This window comes from Primulina tabacum, chromosome 14 (assembly GCF_025594145.1).
Source record: "Primulina tabacum isolate GXHZ01 chromosome 14, ASM2559414v2, whole genome shotgun sequence".
Taxonomy (NCBI): Eukaryota; Viridiplantae; Streptophyta; class Magnoliopsida; order Lamiales; family Gesneriaceae; genus Primulina; species Primulina tabacum.
The window spans coordinates 28,464,893-28,486,316 of record NC_134563.1 but is presented as its reverse complement, the minus strand read 5'-3'; the positions used below and the strand labels follow the sequence as shown (position 1 = coordinate 28,486,316).

Below are 21,424 nucleotides of genomic sequence, written 5' to 3'. Positions count from 1 at the left end.
AAAAATAATAATATTTGATATTGATTTATTGATTTTACCCTTTATGAAAAGCTAGGTATGGATACCTCAATTCTTGAGGTGTCCTATCTAGATTTACTAGTATAACATTTGAATATTTATAGTTTTTTTCAGAGTAAATAATCATGTGTTTATATTTGTGTAGGTCTTATTTAATAATATAAATTTAAAAGCTATAACTATCATGAACATAGTATTGTTTTTATGTTCTTCCTATATCCGTACTCAAATGATTAATATTTCAAGTTGATACTCAGTTTAACAAAGTGATAAATATGAAAAAAAGAATTTATAAAAGTGAAAATAGTTAGGAAAAAGATTGAATTGAGGTTCAAGTAGAAGAAATTTAATAACAAGTTGTAAATTGAATATAATGTATTGCTTTATCTTAAAATATAATGAGAGATCTACTCCATAAATAAGTTATTATAAATTCGAAAATAGAGTATCCGTATTTTGACATTAGTTGTAAGGGTGCTATATTTAATGATGTTGTTGACCCTAATGAATATATGAATGTGGTAACTTTAACTTAAATATAAGTTGTAATAATGAGCTAGTAAACAATCGATAAGAGCCCAAAAAATTTTAGGGTGATCAAAGAAATTTGAAAAAATGTTAATGTAGACATGATTTCAATATGTTTAACCTTTTTTTTTTTAGAATTTAGTTGACGGATTTATGAATTTTGTAACCTATGGTTTTTTTATGACATATAAACATGAGAGTTAGTATTAATTCATAAGACAGCCTGAATAAAAGATAACAATGATGGCCAAATAAAAGAATTAAAATATATAAATAAAAATTGTTTGGAGCTCGTATTAATCTAAAGTTTATAATTAATTTACGCACATGTACAACAACTAAACATTTTCGATGGCGTAAGATAAAAATTTTATTTTTCATTTAATGTACATTGTTGTTTTGATGGAGTTCGTTGGTTTTTAAGATTGCCTCAATGTTTATTGTATAGTTTAGTAGGAGCAATAGTTTTGATTTCATGTTAGGCATGATTCGCAAGATGATGTCCCATATTGGGCTGGAGTAAAATCTTACTATTAGTTCGTTCACATCTTTCTGAAATAGATAGTTATATTGATAGTGTTCACATCAAACACATGTATAATAAGGATTGTTTTCCATTGAATTTGATTCATATACTGAATTTGTAGTTAGCAAATGATGGCTAATGAAAATTTATACCATAACAAGTATGATAAACGTTAGATAATTAATCATATAAGTATGTATGTGGTAAGAGGAATTAGAAACAAAAGTTGTTGTGAAGATTACATGCACCAAAGTTGGACATGTTTGCGTGCAATAGATGTAAGTGCTAAACGTTTTAATTTCATATTTAAAGTACCATTATTATAGCTTTAATTAGCAGAGCATCTTTAATTTTTTCTCAAAACGACAAAAATGTAGGCATATCACACAATATTTTGTAAAGTAACGTAACCGCATCATAATTCACACAAAATTACATTATGTTTTCCAAAAGCATAGTTGAACCCTTGTAGCTAACTGTTGATTCGAACCTGAGGAAAAAAGCCAAATACCATATAAAAACAAGCTAACGTGTAGTGTATGATGTGTCACCAAATATAGGAATTTAAGCAATTGTAAAGAGAATCATATAACCTTAATTCATTGCAAGACAAACAAAAAAATAATAATTAAAAAAAACAATTCACAACATTTAGCTCTTTTATTCTAATTAATAAGCAGAAATTAATGCTTGCAGCTGAGCATATGATTGTCAAGACTTGTGGATCCAATACACAATCTACTAAATATTATTGACCACATTTGAAAAGAAAATGTCGGTTGTTTTGGCAGCCCAGTAATTCTGCGGAAAAATAGCGAGACATCTTCTGTTGGTAGATCAACATTCGTAATTTAAAATGAGACAAACTATAACACTGGGTTTAATTTATTTGTTTGACTCCTAAATATAGGTGAGAGAGACATTAAAAGCGCTTAGAGTTTGAATGAGATGAACTTAATGATTCGTAACACTAAATGAATTTTAACATGAGCACTTCTTGTTTGTTTAAGTATATATTCCAAATTTTTTAAATATCGTATTACTATAACGTAACCCACAACATTAAAAAATTTACTATTTCCATCCTAGTTCATTTACTTTTCCTAAGTTATCCATAAAATTTTTAAGAATCTATGAGCTTTTTTTAGTTTATCAACAACTGATCTAGCATCCCTAGTGTTATTCTGGCTAACCTAGCTTAAATATCCATAATATCTCCAGGTAATATAATCAGACAACAATTGAACTTATGAGGCCTTACGTCAGTTAAAGTTTAAAAAAAAAAAATGATTCAGTCAGCTAACCAAGAGAAGACATGTTATTTCCACTAAATTCTGTGAGGTTGTGTTTGTTATAAGGTAAGTAGTAGATGCATTTTATATATACAAACCAATTTTTTTGATTCATTCCACTTTCCGCAGAGCCTGGACATGTAACTTATACACAATTCTTGTAAACAAGCATTCTTCCTTTTATGAAGCTTTGTGGTCGTATTGATTTCCGAGATATGTTCGTTAATTTTACAGGGCATTAGCACCGAACCGAGTGATGAAACAACAAGAAAATAGTAAAACCTAAACATGGATAAGTTTACTCAGGACCAAAGATACAAAATAAAGCACATTGCTACGAGGAAACAAGTTGAGCTGTTGGATATTTACAATGGCTAAACAAGAAACTGTATGGCAAAACAAGCCGACATAGACATGCCTAAATTACTCATGTACAAAACTATAAAGTGTAGCACATGGTAAAACGAAACAAATTTTAATAGTCTAGTGTTGCTAAGCTTAGGTTGAAGCTGAACGAAACATGGAGTTACAAAATAACAAGTATTAAAGAAGTTGTAATAAACAGACGGACCTGTATGGTTAGCGAGCCGAAGCGTTACACATTTTTTAGCAATATATGCGGTGCAGCTGCAACACGTACATGCTGATATAGTGGAGCCCTATGCGGACGAAGATGGAAACGATATAGACATGCAACAAAATAAAAATCAATATCCAGTGAGATGAGCCCGTTTAAAATTTGAGACAACAAACGTAAAAAAAAATTAGTTAGTGGGAGTTTTGGATTTGGAACATTTTCCTTTCGAAGCAATTTAATTTTGTGGTTGTCAGCACATAGGGTACATATACAAATAAATATGCAACACTAATCAGACAAAGTGTATGCACAACCCAGTTGTCTCTCGGACAACCAAAACATATCTTAATGTCATCGACAAATAGTAAACCTTTGTTTTGTGCAGTAGCCGTTGCTGGATTAGTTTGTTGAGGGTTTTGCACTTTGCTTTCTTATTTCGGACCACACGTTAACGGTTTTGTTACGTTATATTGGGTGGTGCATCGAGTCTTAAAAATAACAATTATACTCTTACGTTTATATATTAAGTTGTGTAACTCCACTAAGTAAAAAAATTGAATATGCAAAAAGCAGCCGACTATTTCATAAAATTTAAATAAGCATTTTATTAAAAAGAAAATTAAGGGAAGAAAGAACAAGGAAGCAAGCAAACCGAAACCAAGGTGGCTGTGTTAGGCAGACATGTCGAACAAGAGCAAAGGAGGAGCAAACACAAAAGTTTAGGGTAAACTGAGGAAAACGTGGGAACATAGTGGGCACAGTAGAAGCTTACCAACGGGAAGAAGAGGGAAGGCACGCAGCAGATGCAGAATTGAGAAACCGAAAGAAGAGGCGGGACACCGACAACGCACCGAACGAATCTTTTTGTTGGGCGCCTCTCGCGGCAAGGCGGAGGAGACGAAAACCAAGGCAAGCTGAGGGGCAAAAGAAGTATGTCAAAGAGAGCAAAATAAACGATGCGGAAGGAGGACAAAGAAGCTGGCCAACCGAAGAAGAAGCAGCTCTGAAACACAGGCGCACAAGACAGGAGGAGAAGAGAGCAGACCAAAGAGACGTAAGAAGCCTACCGATCTGTAGAAGTAGAGAAGAAGCGCAGCAAAGACGACACCGAAGAGCTGGAGAAAAGAGGACGCAAACAACGTGACAAGCGGGGCGTTTTGTCGACGCTGCTCTCTGAAATGGGGGAAAGACAAAAGCCAAGGCAAGAGGAAAAAGGAGGAGGAGGGAATTGAAGAGATGCAGACAGCTATTGCAACCGGAAGCTCAAGGGTGAGGTGGAAAAAAGAGCGTATCGCACGTGGTTTTGGCAATATGCGATGATGTTTTGGAGGAGACACCTGTAGGGGCATAACCTGGAACCGGAAGAAAACTGACCATTTTGAGAGGATGCACACTTTAATACAAGTAGATATAAAAAAATTTATTAAATTTATTATTTGAATAAAAATTACAAATTTTAATAAGAATAATATTTTTTTATATGGATAAATTAGTTTTTAATAAATTTAATGAATATTTAAATTTATAACTTATATTTATTAAATTCGTTTAAGATCAGAGTGATAAATATATTCGTTAAACAAAACTCAAGTTCGGCGGGTTTTTTTTAAAAATAATTCAAATTTTAAAATTTATTTCAAAACTAATTTGAAAAAAAAAGATTTACAAAAGTAATGCAATCCGCGCTTGGTAAGCGCGGACGCTGCCGACGTGGAGCAGCGCGGACGCTCCCACGGGGAGCAGCGTCCGCGCTTGGTAAGCGCGGACGCTCCCACGTGGAGCGCCACGTGTCCCTCCATTCATCAAATCCTTATCCTACCGCGCCTACGTGTCCCTACTCCATTCATCCAATCCTTATCTTACCCGGATTCCTTCTTCGTTCCTTCCCTCCTATTCTTTCCTCCTCTTATCTTTACTCTCTCATTCTCTCGTTCATCGGTTTCTCAATTCCTCACCGAAATTTTTTTGACAAAGTTGAGAAGATTTAGAGCATAGTTCAGAATGGCAGATAATCGAAATCCAGAAGATCCCAGTGTTCTCTATTTACAAGCGACACATATGTCATCAAGCGTGTCTTCGTTAACAGTTGATGATATTGTCAAAGTGAAGAGGTCAGACCATTTGATTTGGAAGTTGTATACTGATAATTATTTACACAGACGTGTACTCGCATATTTAAATCATATGGGTTTTTATGGAGTTTTAGAATGTGGCTCTCAAGTTCTTGATAATCATTTGATTACTGCGCTTGTTGAACGTTGGCGACGCGAGACACATACGTTTCATTTTACATGTGGTGAAACAACAGTGACATTACAAGATGTTTCAATAATTTGGGGTCTACCAATTGATGGTGAAGCAGTAACTGGAGTAGATGTGTCACATAAAGTTGAGGAATGGCAACACATATGTTTGGATATGTTGGGATTTTTGCCAGCTTCAAATTATTTGAAAGGTGGTCATCTATCTATGACTGCACTACACGATCATTGTATATATAACCTTGTTAATGATGAAACTTCAGAAGTAGATGTTGTGAAATTTACTCGTTGTGTTGCGTTAATGATTATTGGAGGAATAATGTTCCCTGACTACCAAGGAGGGTCAGCTAGACTTATATTTTTGCAACTGCTACGAGATATTGATAACGTGAAGTCTTATAGTTGGGGTAGTGCAGTTTTAGCATTTCTATACCGTGAGTTGTGTAACGCATCACGTATAGAGAAGAGTACAATGGCTGGACCTTTATATATCCTGCATGTATCATTAATGTGATGTGAATATTTAACATAATATTTTGAATAAATTTTTTAATTTTTTTAATTATTATAAATAGGTATGGGCATGGAGCAGGATTAAATGTGTTAACCCCGATCGAAATATGTTAACATTAGTTGTACCTCCCGTTGATCCGGATGCTTTCATTCCAGTTTCTCCATATGGTGCACGGTAATCTTTAAAATTTATGGTGGTAATATCATATATATTTTGTCTATTTTGTTGATATGTATTTGTTTTTTTTTTTATAATTGTAGGTGGAAATATGGATTTAGTTACACACATTCGCCAACACATTCTGTGAGAATTATAAGGGATTCTCTAGATCTTATGAATAATAATGAGGTATTATAAAATGTTAATACGTAATATTGATGACACGAAGACTATTTTGTTTTGATTTATCACCTCTATCCGGATTGTAATAGCTTGATTGCACTCCACAAGGAACATCGACATAATCATGAGGCTCTTCACCAAAATATTTATTGAAAAATGATGGCATCTCAGAAGTGTTTGACAGAAATGGTACGGTCTGCCTCTGTAATGTGTCACGTGGTGGTTGTCGAGATGATGTACCCTCATCAGGATTTGTAAAAGTATTCACTTCATCATCAACATTCACTTCTTCTTCTTCAGACTCGCTGTATGACATATCGGGTTCGGAATCAGTCCTCCAAATATCATCATTGTTGACCTGATCCGGACAACGAGCGCTCGTATCTAATGTTGGATTCGGCCAATATGGAGCATTATTTTGTTCCGACGAGACATTTATATATTGATCCCAAGGCCCACTTACATCATCGAAACTCATATTACCGAGTCCTTCAGTAACCAGTGGAACATAAGATTCTTGCTCCTGGAAACCACCATATGTAGACGTACCGGGTTGGTTATAAATACCTGAATCGGATGCATGTGGAACGTAAGATTCAGGATCATCAAATCCAACATTATGCTCAATTGAATTTGCTTCCACGTACAGATGCAAAACATGCATGTTGTCACATTGCATTATGAACTGTAAAGCATCGTCATCAACGAGATTGACTTCAATTTCATGCCAAGATGCTCTCTCCATGCATGAATACTTTGTTGACATCTTCAGAGAAAAATTCGTTGGATCGATTGCTAACATTTTATGCACAACTTCAACTAACTCCATCAAATTAGTAGATCGTAATACTCGTATCGGTCTAACAAATGGAATGCTATATTCAATCGATCCATTATCGCTAATTACATGACCACCAAAATATAATAGTACGTTGATGTTAGACATTTTGTCAATAAAAATTGAGAAAAAATTTAAGAGAAAGTTGATACCTCATTCCTCGAATTTTTCATCAATTATATAGGAGAATAAAATGTGAAGACTGTATAGCTTCGAGTCTTATTTGAATTATTGGTCTTCACGTGATTTTTCAGAATCTCATCTTTCACGTGAAGTTGTCAGGTATCGACTTAATGAACGTCTTTCACGTGAAGTTGTCAGGCATGATAATGAATGAACGGATATTAAAAATCGAAAAAATATATAAAAAAAAATACAAAATACACCATCCGCGCTTACAGCTCCACGTGGGAGCGTCCGCGCTTCGTCCTACCTCCTACGTTGAGCACCGTCCGCGCTAAGCGCGGATGCTCCCACATGGAGCGGCGTCCGCGCATGGTAAGCGCGGACGCTGCCAAGCACGGATTGCATTACTTTTGCAACACCTTTTTTTTTTTTAAATTAGTTTTGAAATAAATTTTAAAATTTGAATTATTTTTTAAAAAAAACCCCAAGTTCGGCTGAATTATGAATCGTCTTAGCTCCATTACATCTCTGACCACAAAGACACATTCAAGAGTGTCATCATATTAAGAACGTGGGAGTAAGTTGACGACGGAATGTTGGCAAAGTGAGCAAAATAATGAGAGACCACGAAAAACAGATTTAAAGAGGGCCTTTTAAGTTCCCATTTTTTCTTCGACTGTTGAACATAACAACAAGCCCAATAAAAAGCATACAGATTATAAATCATTGACAATCATTCTGTACAAGAACCAACGCCTAGACAGGCTCCATTTATTTTCTCCATAGGCTAGAAACCAGAAGATCACAAGTCTTTACATAGCAGGGTACCCACACTTCAGCTTTTTTGAGCCTGTTCTTCAGCATTCTGGTAAAAGACGAGTAAACTAACTAAATTGACTTTGTAAACATGGAGGTTAGAAATAAGTCAACAAGGCAGCAATTTAAGCAATCAACACGCATCGGGTTCATGTCGGAAGAAGCAAATCGGTAATTCTGGCTGACTAATGTTCATGATGCAGATAAAACAAACATCACTGCTTGAAACACGTTGATCTACTACACAGCATTTGCTCAAGTCATCGCATCATTTCTCCTTTCAAAGTATCTTTTAATGCTATATGGTCAATAAATCTAATTCCCTATCTGGCAAGTGGGTAAAATGTTCTTTATCATTTATACAATCTTATTTTACTCGGAGAACAACCCTCAGCTCCTACTACTACAGGAACTAAGCTTTAAAATTGCCAATTTTGTCGAATTTTCACCAAATAACTAACAGCCTCATTTTATTGTTGATTCATGGTATGATTGTTACATATTTATGAGTGGTTTTACTATTCGATTTATGATTTGTGATTATATTTTACACTGATTAACCGAGTAATCATGTTTCACAAAGCTCAATATAGACATATCAGAGTTCATTTTTATACAACCTGTGATGACGTTATCTCTTTATATTCTCCAAAAAAATACCATGTTTGGACAAGAGATCATTAATTAGTTCCTAGTCTCTCCACATGCATATATATGGTCTGAAAGGCCAGATACGAGGTAATGATGTTTTAAAGTCACCAAACCTCAACATCAAGAGGTGATCATGGGTTTAAAACTACGATTCACAATTTTATGATATTTGAGATTCATAATTCCAACCCAAAATTTACAGATTTACGATTTTACAAGTACAACTTAAACTATATCAAAACCATGACTCAAAGACTCCTGAAAACGAGCACATCATACCTAGTCTCAAAGACTCTATCAGTAATCACATGAATGATACTGGATCTGAAAATAGAGAGTCTACAAACATCTTTCAAAAATAACAAAAAACAATGGCAGAAATACCACATTTAAAAAGTTAAAATTTGTTTTCAAGGGCCATTGCAGATAATCTAGAACAAATCTACGGGGCATCGATGCCAGAAATGAAATTAACACAAGGATGTCCATGCTATGTTCACAACGTTTCAAGATGAGGAACAATCAAAAACCTAAAACTAATAACGTTGATTCACTTCCATCCCATGATTTGTGAGCGTCACAATACACAACAACACAATGAAAAAAAATCATTGTCATGTAACAAATCCTAGCGCAAATTTGATCTTAAATTATATTTCAAAAATCTAAATGGTCTCAAATCATAGTGATAGACACATATGCTCTTCAATTCACGTCGCAGGAACACATTACAGCTACAAATCAATCTGCAGCTAGGAGGTAAGCAGGAATAGTTTATCTGGGAACTTGATGCATTGCGGGCGAAATTAACAATATTTCAGAAACGAAACAAACAATTTTTAATAAAATACACAAAATCTCGATCGCCCGTACAATCATCCTTATCCACAAAAAATGGGATATAAACTGTGAAAAGAATCAGAACATAGCATCCTTCACAAAACTTTACAGATTAATTACCTTGCCAGCTTTCTCCTTCTCAGCTTTCTCAAGCTCAGCCTTCCTCTTCAACTTTTCCGCTCTCTCCCTCTCCATTCTCTTTCACATAAAACCCAACAACATAAATGTCGTTTCAAAAGTCTGCTACATGAACTGTGAAAAGAAAAGAAAAATAACCTGAATGTAGACGGTCTCCTGGGCGCGTTCTTCCTCACTGAGTACACGGCCTTTTCCATCACTGAAATAGCGGCCCGAGAGCCCATGTTCCCCGGCTGCCTTCCATTAAACCACGAACTCCACTGCGTGTAATCACAGATCTCATCGCCATCAACACAACCCACTAATTAACCCTAAGTTACTGAAATAGCTCTAGCTTAACCCTAATCAACCAGCATGAATTATACATAGACCACAAAAATGAGAAAATGATGAAACAGGGGCTCCCAGAAGTGTTTATTAAAAAGAGAGAGATGTAATTTACTCTTTTTTTTTTTCAATCTTTTATTTAAATTTATTTAAAACTTAATTTTTTAAGGGCAATTTTACAATAAATCCGCATTTTTACTCCTCATCTCCTCAAATCTTTATTTTAACTCCCCAATTTTTTAAAATTGCCAAAGATATCCTTAATCTTCAAATTATAGTACGTGTAATTGTTTTACATATCGAGCATGTTCTTAAAGGCATATATCCTAAAAACATGCAACTACGCAAGGTTTCCAACCTGTATATCGTGTTCAAATAATCGATTTTTTTTAATAAATGGCCCATCATGCTTCCGTATAATAAATTGTACAGTTTACCTCTTTGACCGGAGTGTCGTCGGGTTATATCTAGGGGTGGGCGCAGGTCGGATTTTCGGGTTCGGGTACCTGAGATTTCGGGTACACGACAAGTCGGGTAGTAAATTTTACTACCCGACACCAACCCGATCATGTCAGGTACCCGAATTTAGGGTACCCGAAAAAAAAAAGATTTTTTTAATTTTTTTTAAATTGTTTTTGAAAAATATATGTATTTTTCACATTTCACAAAAAATCATGTCATTATATCATATTATGGCTAGTAAATTAAAAAACTTATGTATTTTTCACATTTAACAAACCCATAAAAAAAGTAAAAAAACAAAAAAACAAAAAAATTTGGGTACCCGATACCCGATCGGGTATCGGTCAAATTACCCGAACCCGAACCCAATAATGTCGGGTACCCGACAAACCCAATTTTTATTAAAAATACCCAAACCCGATCGGGTCGGATTGGGTACCCGATACCCGAGAATAAATGCCCACCCCTAGTTATATCCACCGGGTTTTAATCATCGTACATATGTGTTGAGTCTTTAGACTCACTAGACGTGTGTGATGCAGGTGATCATGATTTTGAGGGGGAGTGGAGGGGCGAACTCTGAGTAGGCAGGCCTGAATGTGTGCAAGACCCGAGGACCACACTTTTCCGCATATCATGATTTTAGGAGAGATGAGAGGACTTGGATATTTTAGTCACTGTTTTCGATATATTGACGATTACTAGTATCTTTATTTGATCATGCTTGCAATTAGCTACTTGGAGGAGTCCGATCATTTTAAATTGTAGCATGTCTTTTAATTTTTAAATGATTACGATTATTTTTAAATGGTATTTTTCTTTAGTAGGGTTGCATGAGAAAATTATTTCAGTGTTTTGTTGCGTATTTTCACTACCGCAAGTATACGGTGTCAAGTTTTAGTACTGGTTTGAGTACAAAGTATCGATCCCACGAAGAGTAATTATTTAAAATTGTAAATTAATTACCATAATTGACATAACTCAACTTTATTTAGACAAATCAAATGGTTGGTTTATAATCAATTCACAGAAAATAACAATTTTCCTGTAATTCTAGCACGCAGTAGAGATTCACTGAGTAAATAAATCTAGAGATATGATTTCGTCTGGTTTCCCCTATGATAAATTAAAATTGACTAACATTTAATTAAATTGCACCATATTTATTAACCAAGAACTCACAATATTTTATATTCTATTTTTCAAGTGATAAATAGAACTGTATTACCTATTACCGATTTTAATATGTCTATTCAAAATCGTGTAACAAGTAATAAATGCAAACAAGGTTCTTTTATGAACTCGCCAAAGTTATACGTCTTTTGCATGTTATAAACATCTGACGATGCGATTTCCCCTGTCCTAATTTCGATCACCTCTCTCGAGTATTAGATCTCAAGTATTAGATCATTCGAATTATGGCCAGTAATCCAAAAGCATTAATGACAAGAAATCACTAATAAACACGATAAATTGATTAGATGAAAAGTCAAAACGTCAATAACATAGGGTAACCCAAGACTACATCAATCTCTAGAAAATGGAATTAGTTCACACTCGAATTTAAATCAATACAAAACCTGTTTGTAATCATTAAAAACGTAAAAGTAAAGAACCGAATTAGGAACGTGTTTAGGAGAGATGAAAGTGCGTCTCCGTGTCCGGATTCAGCATCTTCTATCTCTGTTCTTTGCGTCTCGTGCTCCGTGCTCTAACTTTTTCCAATGATATGTCGGCTGCCCTAGAATATTTTCGTAACCCCTTTCTAAACCCACGTCGTAACCTATTTAATTCTGAGATTCGCGTCGCGCGCGCCCTTAACTCGCGCATATGCGCGGGTTCTTCAGTACGTGAGTTTCTTCTTGCTGCGCGCACCTGCGCGGAGCCTTCTGCCTTAGTGGCGCATGTGCGCGATAATCAGTCGCGCATATGCGCTGGTCTTACTGCCCAGCATGCTTGCTTTTCTCACACTTCTTCTCCTAAGCGCCATTTTAGTTCATTTTCACGCCCATGTCGTAGTCGTGCCTAAATTCCTGCAATCACAACAAAAATAACATAAACGCATAATTCTGTCCAAGAAAATAAACAATCTATATGAATTGTAAGGATAATTTAAGTGCACAAAATGCACTTATCAAACCCCCCCAAACTTAAAGTTTTGCTAGTCCCGAGCAAAATAAAATAAAACATTAACTAAACTAGACTCAACATATTCTAAAGAAAATAACTGAACGAAGAAGAATTGTGGAATAAAATGATAACCACTAGCCTCAGATATTATAGTCCCCATCATATTGAATCAAACACATGCCACATTACTTACATTTCACGTGTGTGTGTGTTCTGCTATTCTCGTTTACCCACTCCAAACACCAAGATAAGTTCATAACTTGTCATCTCATAAAATTTTGTACTCCTCAACACACATGTAATTAGCAAAATCATTAAGACACACATTCACCTTCACAAATCAACATGACTTATAGGGTAACATTTGGCTAAACAAAGTGGTAATATGAGGACAATCATTAACCAAACAAAGTCCAATATCATGAGATGCGCACATGTACACAATCAAATTCTATGTCTATCGACGGCATTTCTCAAGTGTCCATAGGCTTAACTTTGGCAACTCTTCTCCACTAGTATATTGGGTACGCGTGACTCGGTTAATAGGTCTTTTAAGCTTATAACGTTAGGCTATGGCTAATGGCTACAAATGAGGATAGGGAATCAAAAGTGAGAGAAAACAAACCAATTTATTTTTCAACATGCGTCTCCTTCCTTTTGTTTCACTTCCACTTGCCTTGCCACAACATATTCACCATTTTGTCTTCTTTTTCACATCACATGTCATACTCTTTTACTCTTTATTCAACTTTTTTTTTCCTTCTCCCCCTTTTTTTCAACATATCTTTTTTTTTTCATAGAAATTTATTTCTTTCTTTTCATCTTTTTCCTCTTTTTTCGATGATAATATTATACGCACACAAGGGAGAAGAACTTTTGTAGTGATACATAGGTTCGTTTTCTCTCAGTTTTCGGTAGGTACTAGTGTATATGCTCAAAAGTTGGTAGTTGATGTAGGAGTTTAGAATTGATACGAATGGGGGCTTTTGTGTGCCTTGGCACACTCCACTCGATTTTCATTAAGCTCAAGCATGAGACACTAGGGTATATATGATGTTATGGGTAGGCTTGAAAGGCTCAAACGTTCCAAAAATCGCCTAAATCATCCCTAAGTCACACAATACCCGTATCTCGCCTCGAAGAGTGCCAAACCAAGCTCTAGACTACTTTCAATTTACCAATCAACAAACACAGATAGATCATGTTTTCGGGTTTTTTTTTAACAGAACAAATCACACATCTCATTCTCATTCAGGCTCAAAGGGCTAACAATTGACAAATTATTCAAGGAAAAACAGGCCCAACATAAATAAAGACTGCCTGAATCATTTTTGTGTTAGTGAACATGTAACTCAACAACAAGTAATCAACATGCAGGTTTTGGAGTCCATCCATACATTTCAAATCACAAATTACATGAACACTCTCTTGACATCGGATGTATCAACAATCATAGCAATCGTGAGTTAATGTGTAAACGGTTAAGTAAAGATAGCATGCATTCGGATTCGTAATCATGGGACAACATGTGTTTCGGGTCAACTCTCATCATTGTTGGTTATTACCTTAATTCCACAATTCTAAACAAAAAATTTAACAACTAAGAATGGACATAAAGACCAAATTAAATATTTATTATTTTTATTTTTTTTAATAATAAACGTCAAAATTAAAACACTAAAGCATCAAATCAAATCCCCCCCCCCCCCCCCCAAACTTAAAATATGCATTGTCCTCAATGTATAAACAAGAAAGAACGGGACAATCATACCTCCCACGACGAGCGTCAGTGCTCGCCGTCATCATCATCGATATCTTCATCCATGTGCTGGGGTGGGGCCTGTGGAGGCTGTGCTGGATACTGTGGTGGCCATACAGGTGGCTGGGAAAACATGGGATCCTCTGGACCTAAAGGTGGGAACCGCTGAGCAAGCACGGAGGTGAAGTCCATCATGTATCCCATGAAATGGTCGTGCGGTGCTGAAGTGAATCCAGCACCTGGCGCTGCTCAACTAGTAGCCTCCTCTGGTCCTCCATCTCTATCTCAAGTCTACGAAATCGGTCTCCCCTGCGCTGTCGGGCTGCCCCAAGTTGTGGTGGTGGTGGAAGCTGTGCCTGTGGTAGCTCCTCGTCATCTGGATTCTCGTGGGGCATATAAGAGGCAGCGCCAAAGGAGGCAACAATGGGAGCCTTCGGCTTAAGCACTTGCTCATCAGGCGACCAGGAGACGCCGGCCTGTCTGCATAGCTCGGTAACAATGTGAGGGCATGGAAGGGTGACCGTGGCTAATCCTGTGCCGGCTCTCATGATCGATCCATATATTATTTTTCCCAAGTCAACAGATTTTCCCATCAAAATAGCAAAGACAAGTGCAACTTTGTCTTTGGTTACATTGTGGTAGTGCGAGGATGGGAGAACTCGAGCCAACACGAACGATGTCCACGCACTTGCATTGGGGCTCATATCGGATTTCTTCAGAGAGATTGGACCACTCGAGCTCATTTTCCATACGGCACCTGCCTGACACACGGTCCGAATGACCTCTGAATAATTAACCCCCTCTTCTAGAAATTCACTGTACTCGTCTTCTTCGAGGCTTGGCATCTGATAGATCATGTTTATCATTTGAGAGTCAAACGATACCAATTTACCTCGCACCAGTACTTTCGACTCGTCATGCCGTATCCAAAGATTAGCATAGAACTCTCGCACAACCGAAATCACAACATCTAGAGGAGGGTGAGCAAATTCAATCCATTGTCTTCGTTCCAGTTCACGCACAATCATACCACGTATTATCGATAAATTAAATCCCCTCTCCGGGATTATGGACCGGGTCATCGAGCTCTCATAAACTTGCTGGGCTTCCTCATTCCAAAATCTGTGAGAATCGAAGCTTGAAGAGGAGGAGACGCCCTTCTTTGATTTCTTTTTCGGTGCCATCAACTCAATAATCAAATATCAAAACCAACACCAACTAAATTTAACAACTGAAGAGCCAAAAATCCGGTAATCACACCCCCAAACTTGAACACTATAATTTCACCACACCAATTAATCCAATAAGCAATAGATGTGTACACCCAGTGATCACAAACTACTTTATAACCACGAGAGGTAACAAATTGACGATATCAAACACTCCCCAAATAGATCGAACACAATATTCCGTACGCCAAAAAATTGAACAAGGTTTGGTTAAAACCCTTACTTGTACCAGAGAATGGCCGGAATTAGGAGACGTGGTCGGATTCACGGCGATAATTTAGGGCGGCGGTCGGCTTTCTTCGAGAGGCGGCGGCGATCGGTGGTGTTTCAGACGAGGGTTCAGTGCTTTGGTGTGGGAGGGCGGCTGTTTTCTGAAAATGGTTCGTGAGTCCTCTTTTTTTTTTTTTTTTATAACAGGTCGGGCGCATATGCGCGCCCTAAAGCGGCGCATATGCGCCGAGGTTACTGTCTCGCGTGTGGACTCTCGCGCATATGCGCGTCCATTAATGGCGCATATGCGCCGATGTCTCTGCCTTAGTCGCGCATGTGCGCGAAAATAAATCGCGCATATGCGCCGATGTCTCTGCCTTCTGAGTTGAGTACCCTGTATCCTCGCGCATATGCGCGTCCTTAATGGCGCATATGCGCCAAACCTTCTGCCATACTCGCGCTTGTGCGCGAAAATAAATCGCGCATATGCGCGGAACATCCTGTCCATGAACTTTTCGACTTTTTTTTTTCAAAAAATACCTGCAAAAATAACAAAATGCAAATTAATACTTGAATTGAGAAATTTAAAATTAATAAAATTAAGGAGTGGAAATAAAATAATAAAAACAAAAGGAATGCAAAAATAAATAAATGTGGGTTGCCTCCCACACAGCGCTTGGTTTAACGTCATCAGCCTGACTTTCTCCTGTCTACTTTGGTTCTCCCAGTGGGATGTTTTCCATGTGTCGCACTTCATTTCCAAAGTAATGCTTGACCCTTTGACCATTGACTTTAAATGTCTGACCATTATTGCACTTTAACTCAATTGCACCATGTGGGTACACTGTTTCCACTGTGAATGGTCCAGACCATCGTGATTTTAACTTACCAGGAAACAACCTCAGTCGAGAATTGAATAATAACACCTGTTGCCCTGGTTCGAAGTCTCGTCGAAGAATCTGCTTGTCGTGCCATTTCTTGGTCTTTTCTTTGTATATCTTAGCATTTTCGTATGCATCATTCCTGAATTCCTCCATCTCATTCAACTGCAACAGTCGTTGCTCGCTCGATGCTCCAATATCAAAATTTAGCTTTTTCACAGCCCAAAATGCTTTGTGCTCCAGTTCCAAAGGTAGATGGCAAGCTTTCCCAAATACCAACCTATAAGGTGACATCCCGATAGATGTCTTGTATGCAGTCCTGTACGCCCATAAAGCATCATCTAGCTTGATTGCCCAGTCCTTCCGGTTTGTCTTTACTGTTTTTTCTAATATTTGTTTGATCTCCCGGTTGGATATCTCTGTTTGCCCATTAGCTTGCGGGTGGTATGCCAGTGTCACCCCGTGCTTCACATCATACTTGGCCAATAGTGAGTTAAAAATTTTGTTACAGAAATGTGTACCTTCATCAATGATAATGGCTCTAGGCGTTCCAAATCTTGTGAAGATGTTCCTGTGGACAAACTTAACAACAACTCGAGCATCATTAGTACTGGTGGCAATTGCTTCCACCCATTTGGACACATAATCAACAGCAAGTAAAATGTAAGATTGACCAAAAGAGGATGGGAATGGACCCATAAAGTCAATACCCCAGACATCAAAGAGTTCCACCTCCAAAATATTTGTTAGTGGTAATTCATGTCGTCTAGAAATATTGACAACTCTTTGGCATTTATCACATGACTTAACTAAAGTATAACTATCCTTAAACAGATTAGGCCAATAAAAACCAGACTGTAATACTTTAGCTGCTGTTCTAGATGCTCCAAAGTGTCCACCGTAGGGTGAGGAATGACACTGCTCTAGAATCGTACCCGCTTCTTCCTCTGCTACACATCGTCTAATTATCTGATCAGCGCATCTCTTGAACAAGAAAGGATCGTCCCACAGATAAAACTTGGCATCATGAAGAAATTTCTTCTTTTGGTGATAAGTTAAACCTGAAGGTAATTCTCCTGCAGCAAGAAAATTTTCTATATCAGCAAACCAAGGATGTGTAACATTTACCTTGAAGAGTTGTTCGTCTGGGAACGACTCATTGATCACTCCACCTTCAGTTCTTTCTTCCAGCTCTAGGCGTGACAAGTGATCTGCCACCTGGTTCTCACAACCTTTCTTGTCTTTGACTTCAAAGTCAAATTCTTGAAGTATGAGTATCCATCGTATCAACCTGGGCTTGGCATCCTTTTTGGCAAACAAATAACGAAGAGCTGCATGGTCAGTGAAAACAGTTACCTTGGTGCCAATGAGATATGTTCTGAACTTGTCGAATGCAAACACCACTGATAGCATCTCTTTCTCAGTAGTTGTATAATTCTGTTGGGCTGCATTGAGTGTACGACTTGCATAGTAAATAGCTTTGAACATCTTGTCTCGTCTTTGTCCCAATGCTGCTCCCACAACATAGTCACTAGCGTCGCACATGAGCTCAAAGGGCTCCTTCCAATCAGGCACTATCATGATGGGTGCAGAAATCAGTGCTGTCTTGATCCTGTTAAATGCCTGCAAGAAATCATCGTCAAAAATAAATGTAGAATCTTTCTCTAACAAATTACATAAAGGTCTAGTAATTTTAGAGAAATCTTTAATATAACGATGATAGAACCCGGCATGTCCCAAGAAACTTCGGATCCCTTTCACATTCTTCGGCGGTGGGAGATTTTCAATTGCCACAACTTTGGCTCTGTCCACTTTTATTCCTCTAGCCGAAATTTTATGCCCAAGAACGATACCTTCTGAGACCATGAAGTGACATTTTTCCCAATTCAACACTAAATTCTTCTCCCGACATCTCTGCAAAACAAGCTTTAGATTCTGCAAACAATGATCAAATGATGAACCAAACACAAAGATATCATCCATAAAAACTTCCATTATTTTCTCGACCATGTCAGAAAATATGGCCATCATACACCTCTGAAAAGTAGCAGGTCCATTGCAGAGACGAAATGGCATTCTCCTGAAAGCAAATGTATCGTAGGGGCAAGTGAAGGTAGTCTTCTTTTGATCCTCCGGTGCTATGACAATCTGATTGTAACCTGAATAACCATCTAGAAAGCAATAATAATGATAACCACCTACTCTATCAAGCATCTGGTCAATAAAGGGAAGAGGGAAGTGATCTTTCCTAGTTACATCATTCAATTTCCTATAGTCTATACACACTCGCCACCCAGTCACTGGGCGAGTTGAAATCAATTTGTTATTCTCATTTCTCACTACAGTTATTCCCCCCTTCTTAGGCACTACTTGTACTGGTGAAACCCAAGAACTGTCAGATAAAGCATAAATAACACCAGCATTTAACAGTTTTAATACCTCAGCCCTCACAACCTCTTTCATGGCTGGATTAAGCCTCCTCTGATGATCAACATAGGGGGAATAGGACTCCTGCATCAATATTTTATGCATACAAACAGTAGGGCTAATCCCCTTTATATCATCAATTGTCCATCCCAACGCAGATTTAAATTCTCTCAACACTCTCAACAACTTATCCTTTTCTTCAATAGTAAGAGCAGAGGAGATGATTACCGGATAGGACGAACTCTCATCTAGGAATGCATAGCACAAGTGACTCGGTAAATCCTTTAATGCAGGGGATGCTTTTGGTACCTCTTTACTTGCATCTTCAAGTAACTCTTCAAATTGGGCATTAATCTTTTCTTTAGGTAGCGTATTGAGAGCAAATAAATCCTCTCGCACATCCCAGTCCTCTTCATCCACTGTGGAAACTGACTCCAACAAGCATCTCTCTAAAGAGTCTTTCGTCATCCTACCTGCACCAACATGAGATACACATGAATCAATTATATCAATACTATTACAAGTACTTACCTCATTTGGTCCTTTGATGGTGTTGTAGATGTTGAACACGACTTCTTCTCCACCCACTCTCAATGTGAGCTCGCCCTTGTGCACATCAATCAAAGCTTTCCCGATGGCCAAAAATGGCCTTCCAAAGATAAGCGGAGTCTCCTGGTCTTCTTCCATATCTAAGATGACAAAATCAGCAGGAAATATGAATTTGTCTACCTTTACCAGCACATCCTCAACTATCCCTCGTGGATAAGTAAGTAATCTGTCCGCCAGCTGCAAAGTAATAGTGCTAGGTTTCACCTCGCCAAGCTCCAAAGTCCTGTAAATAGAAAAAGACATTAAATTTATACTAGCACCCAAATCACATAAAACTCTATTTACTCTACAACCACCAATAACACAAGGAATAGTAAAACTCCCTGGATCTTTGAGTTTCTGTGGTAGTTTCCTTTGGAGTATTGCACTGCACTCTTCGGTCAGCTTTACTGTCTCAAAGTCTTGAAGTTTCCTCTTTTTGGACATCACATCCTTGATGAACTTAGCATAATTTGGCATTTGCTCCTATGCATCGGCAAATGGGATGTTAATGTGTATTTTCTTGAAGATTTCCAGGAACTTCGCAAACTGATCATCCAACCCTTTCTTCTTGAACCTCTGTGGATATGGAAGATTCACCTTTGGCAAGGGGAGCTGTTCAATCATTTTCTTGGGTTCCTCAATTTTCTGTTCGGCAATACTTACACCCTTTCCATCATCTTCCTCAACAAGAATCTTTACACTTTCTTCAGCAGGCTCTGGAATTCCAATTTCCTTGCCACTCCTTAGTGTGACAGCTTTGCACTGTTCCCTAGGATTCACCTCTGTATTGCTGGGAAAATGTCCTCTATTCTGATCTTTTAAAGCATTCGCTAGTTGCCCAATCTGTGTTTCCAAGGATTTCATCGTGGCACCCATGTTGCCCATGTGTGTTTCCATGTTATCCAGACGAGACTCAGTTCTCGCCATTCTTTTCCCAGACTCAGTCACAAACGTGCCAACTAGATCTTCAAAAGATGGATTTCCTTCCCCTTTCTGTGTATTTTACCCCGGTGGAGGATTCAACACGTTCTTGTTGTTTGCATAGGAAAAATTCTCGTGATTCCTCAAACCTGGATGATAAGTATTAGGGGGAGGATTACCTCGATAACCTCCAAAGCCACGATTGTTGATGTACTGAGCTTCCTCCACAACTGGCTCTTCTTCGGCAGTCACCAGTGCTACTTCAGACGTAGATTGGCCTGCTTTGTTCATCACTGCAATCTGTGCTGTCAATGCCGAAACCTGTGCAGTAAGTGATGTGATCGGGTCTAAGGCGTACACTCCAGCAGGTTTCCTTGATCCAGATCTTTCAATTGGCCACTGATAACTGTTAATGGTAATCTGTTCCAGCAAATCATAAGCCTCATCAGGTGTTTTACAAAAAATAGTACCTCCGGCGGCTGCATCCACATTTCCTCTGGTTGGCCCATCCAAACCATTGTAAAATAACTCGATTTGTACCCAATCTGCATATCCATGATTCGGACACTTTCTGAGTAATTCTTTGTATCGCTCCCAAGCCTCATATAACACTTTGAGCTCTTTCTGCCTGAAATTGGTGATCTGTATTTTCAACTGAGCAGACTTGGCAGGAGGAAAATACTTTGACAGGAATTTCGTAACCAGATCTGCCCATGTAGTAATACTCCCCAAAGGTAGAGATTGGAGCCAACTCCTTGCGTGATCCCTAAGAGAAAACGGAAACAGGCGCAATTTCATCAGAAACACCATTAATTTTTACCGTGTCCGTGATCTCCAAAAAAGTTCTGAGATGAAGATGGGGATCTGCAGTGGCTGCTCCTCCAAATTGGTTCTGTTGAACCATGTTAATGAGTGCAGGCTTTAGCTCGAAGTTGTTAGCAGCGATGGTTCCGCGAGCTATTCCAGAGTAGTGAGCGTTGATGACTGGGCGGAAATGTTCCCGGATTTGCACCTCTCTTG

At 37.9% G+C, this 21,424-nt stretch overlaps 1 protein-coding gene and 1 long non-coding RNA gene across 2 annotated transcripts; both read right to left on the bottom strand.

The window, feature by feature from the left end:
* Positions 1–1,377: 1,377 nt before the first annotated feature.
* LOC142523906 (uncharacterized) lies at positions 1,378–4,290 on the bottom strand. The gene is made up of 4 exons (XM_075627638.1): positions 3,929–4,290; positions 3,714–3,855; positions 2,936–3,023; positions 1,378–1,562 (listed from the first exon to the last, which is right to left on the bottom strand). Exons 1-4 carry the CDS (start codon positions 4,288–4,290, stop codon positions 1,510–1,512), a joined length of 645 nt encoding a protein of 214 aa, XP_075483753.1. The 3' UTR covers positions 1,378–1,509.
* A 3,364-nt stretch (positions 4,291–7,654) lies between these two features.
* Positions 7,655–9,852, bottom strand: LOC142525510 (uncharacterized). The gene is made up of 3 exons (XR_012815082.1): positions 9,606–9,852; positions 9,450–9,527; positions 7,655–7,887 (listed from the first exon to the last, which is right to left on the bottom strand). It is a non-coding gene; the product is annotated as an uncharacterized LOC142525510 (long non-coding RNA).
* Positions 9,853–21,424: the final 11,572 nt, after the last annotated feature.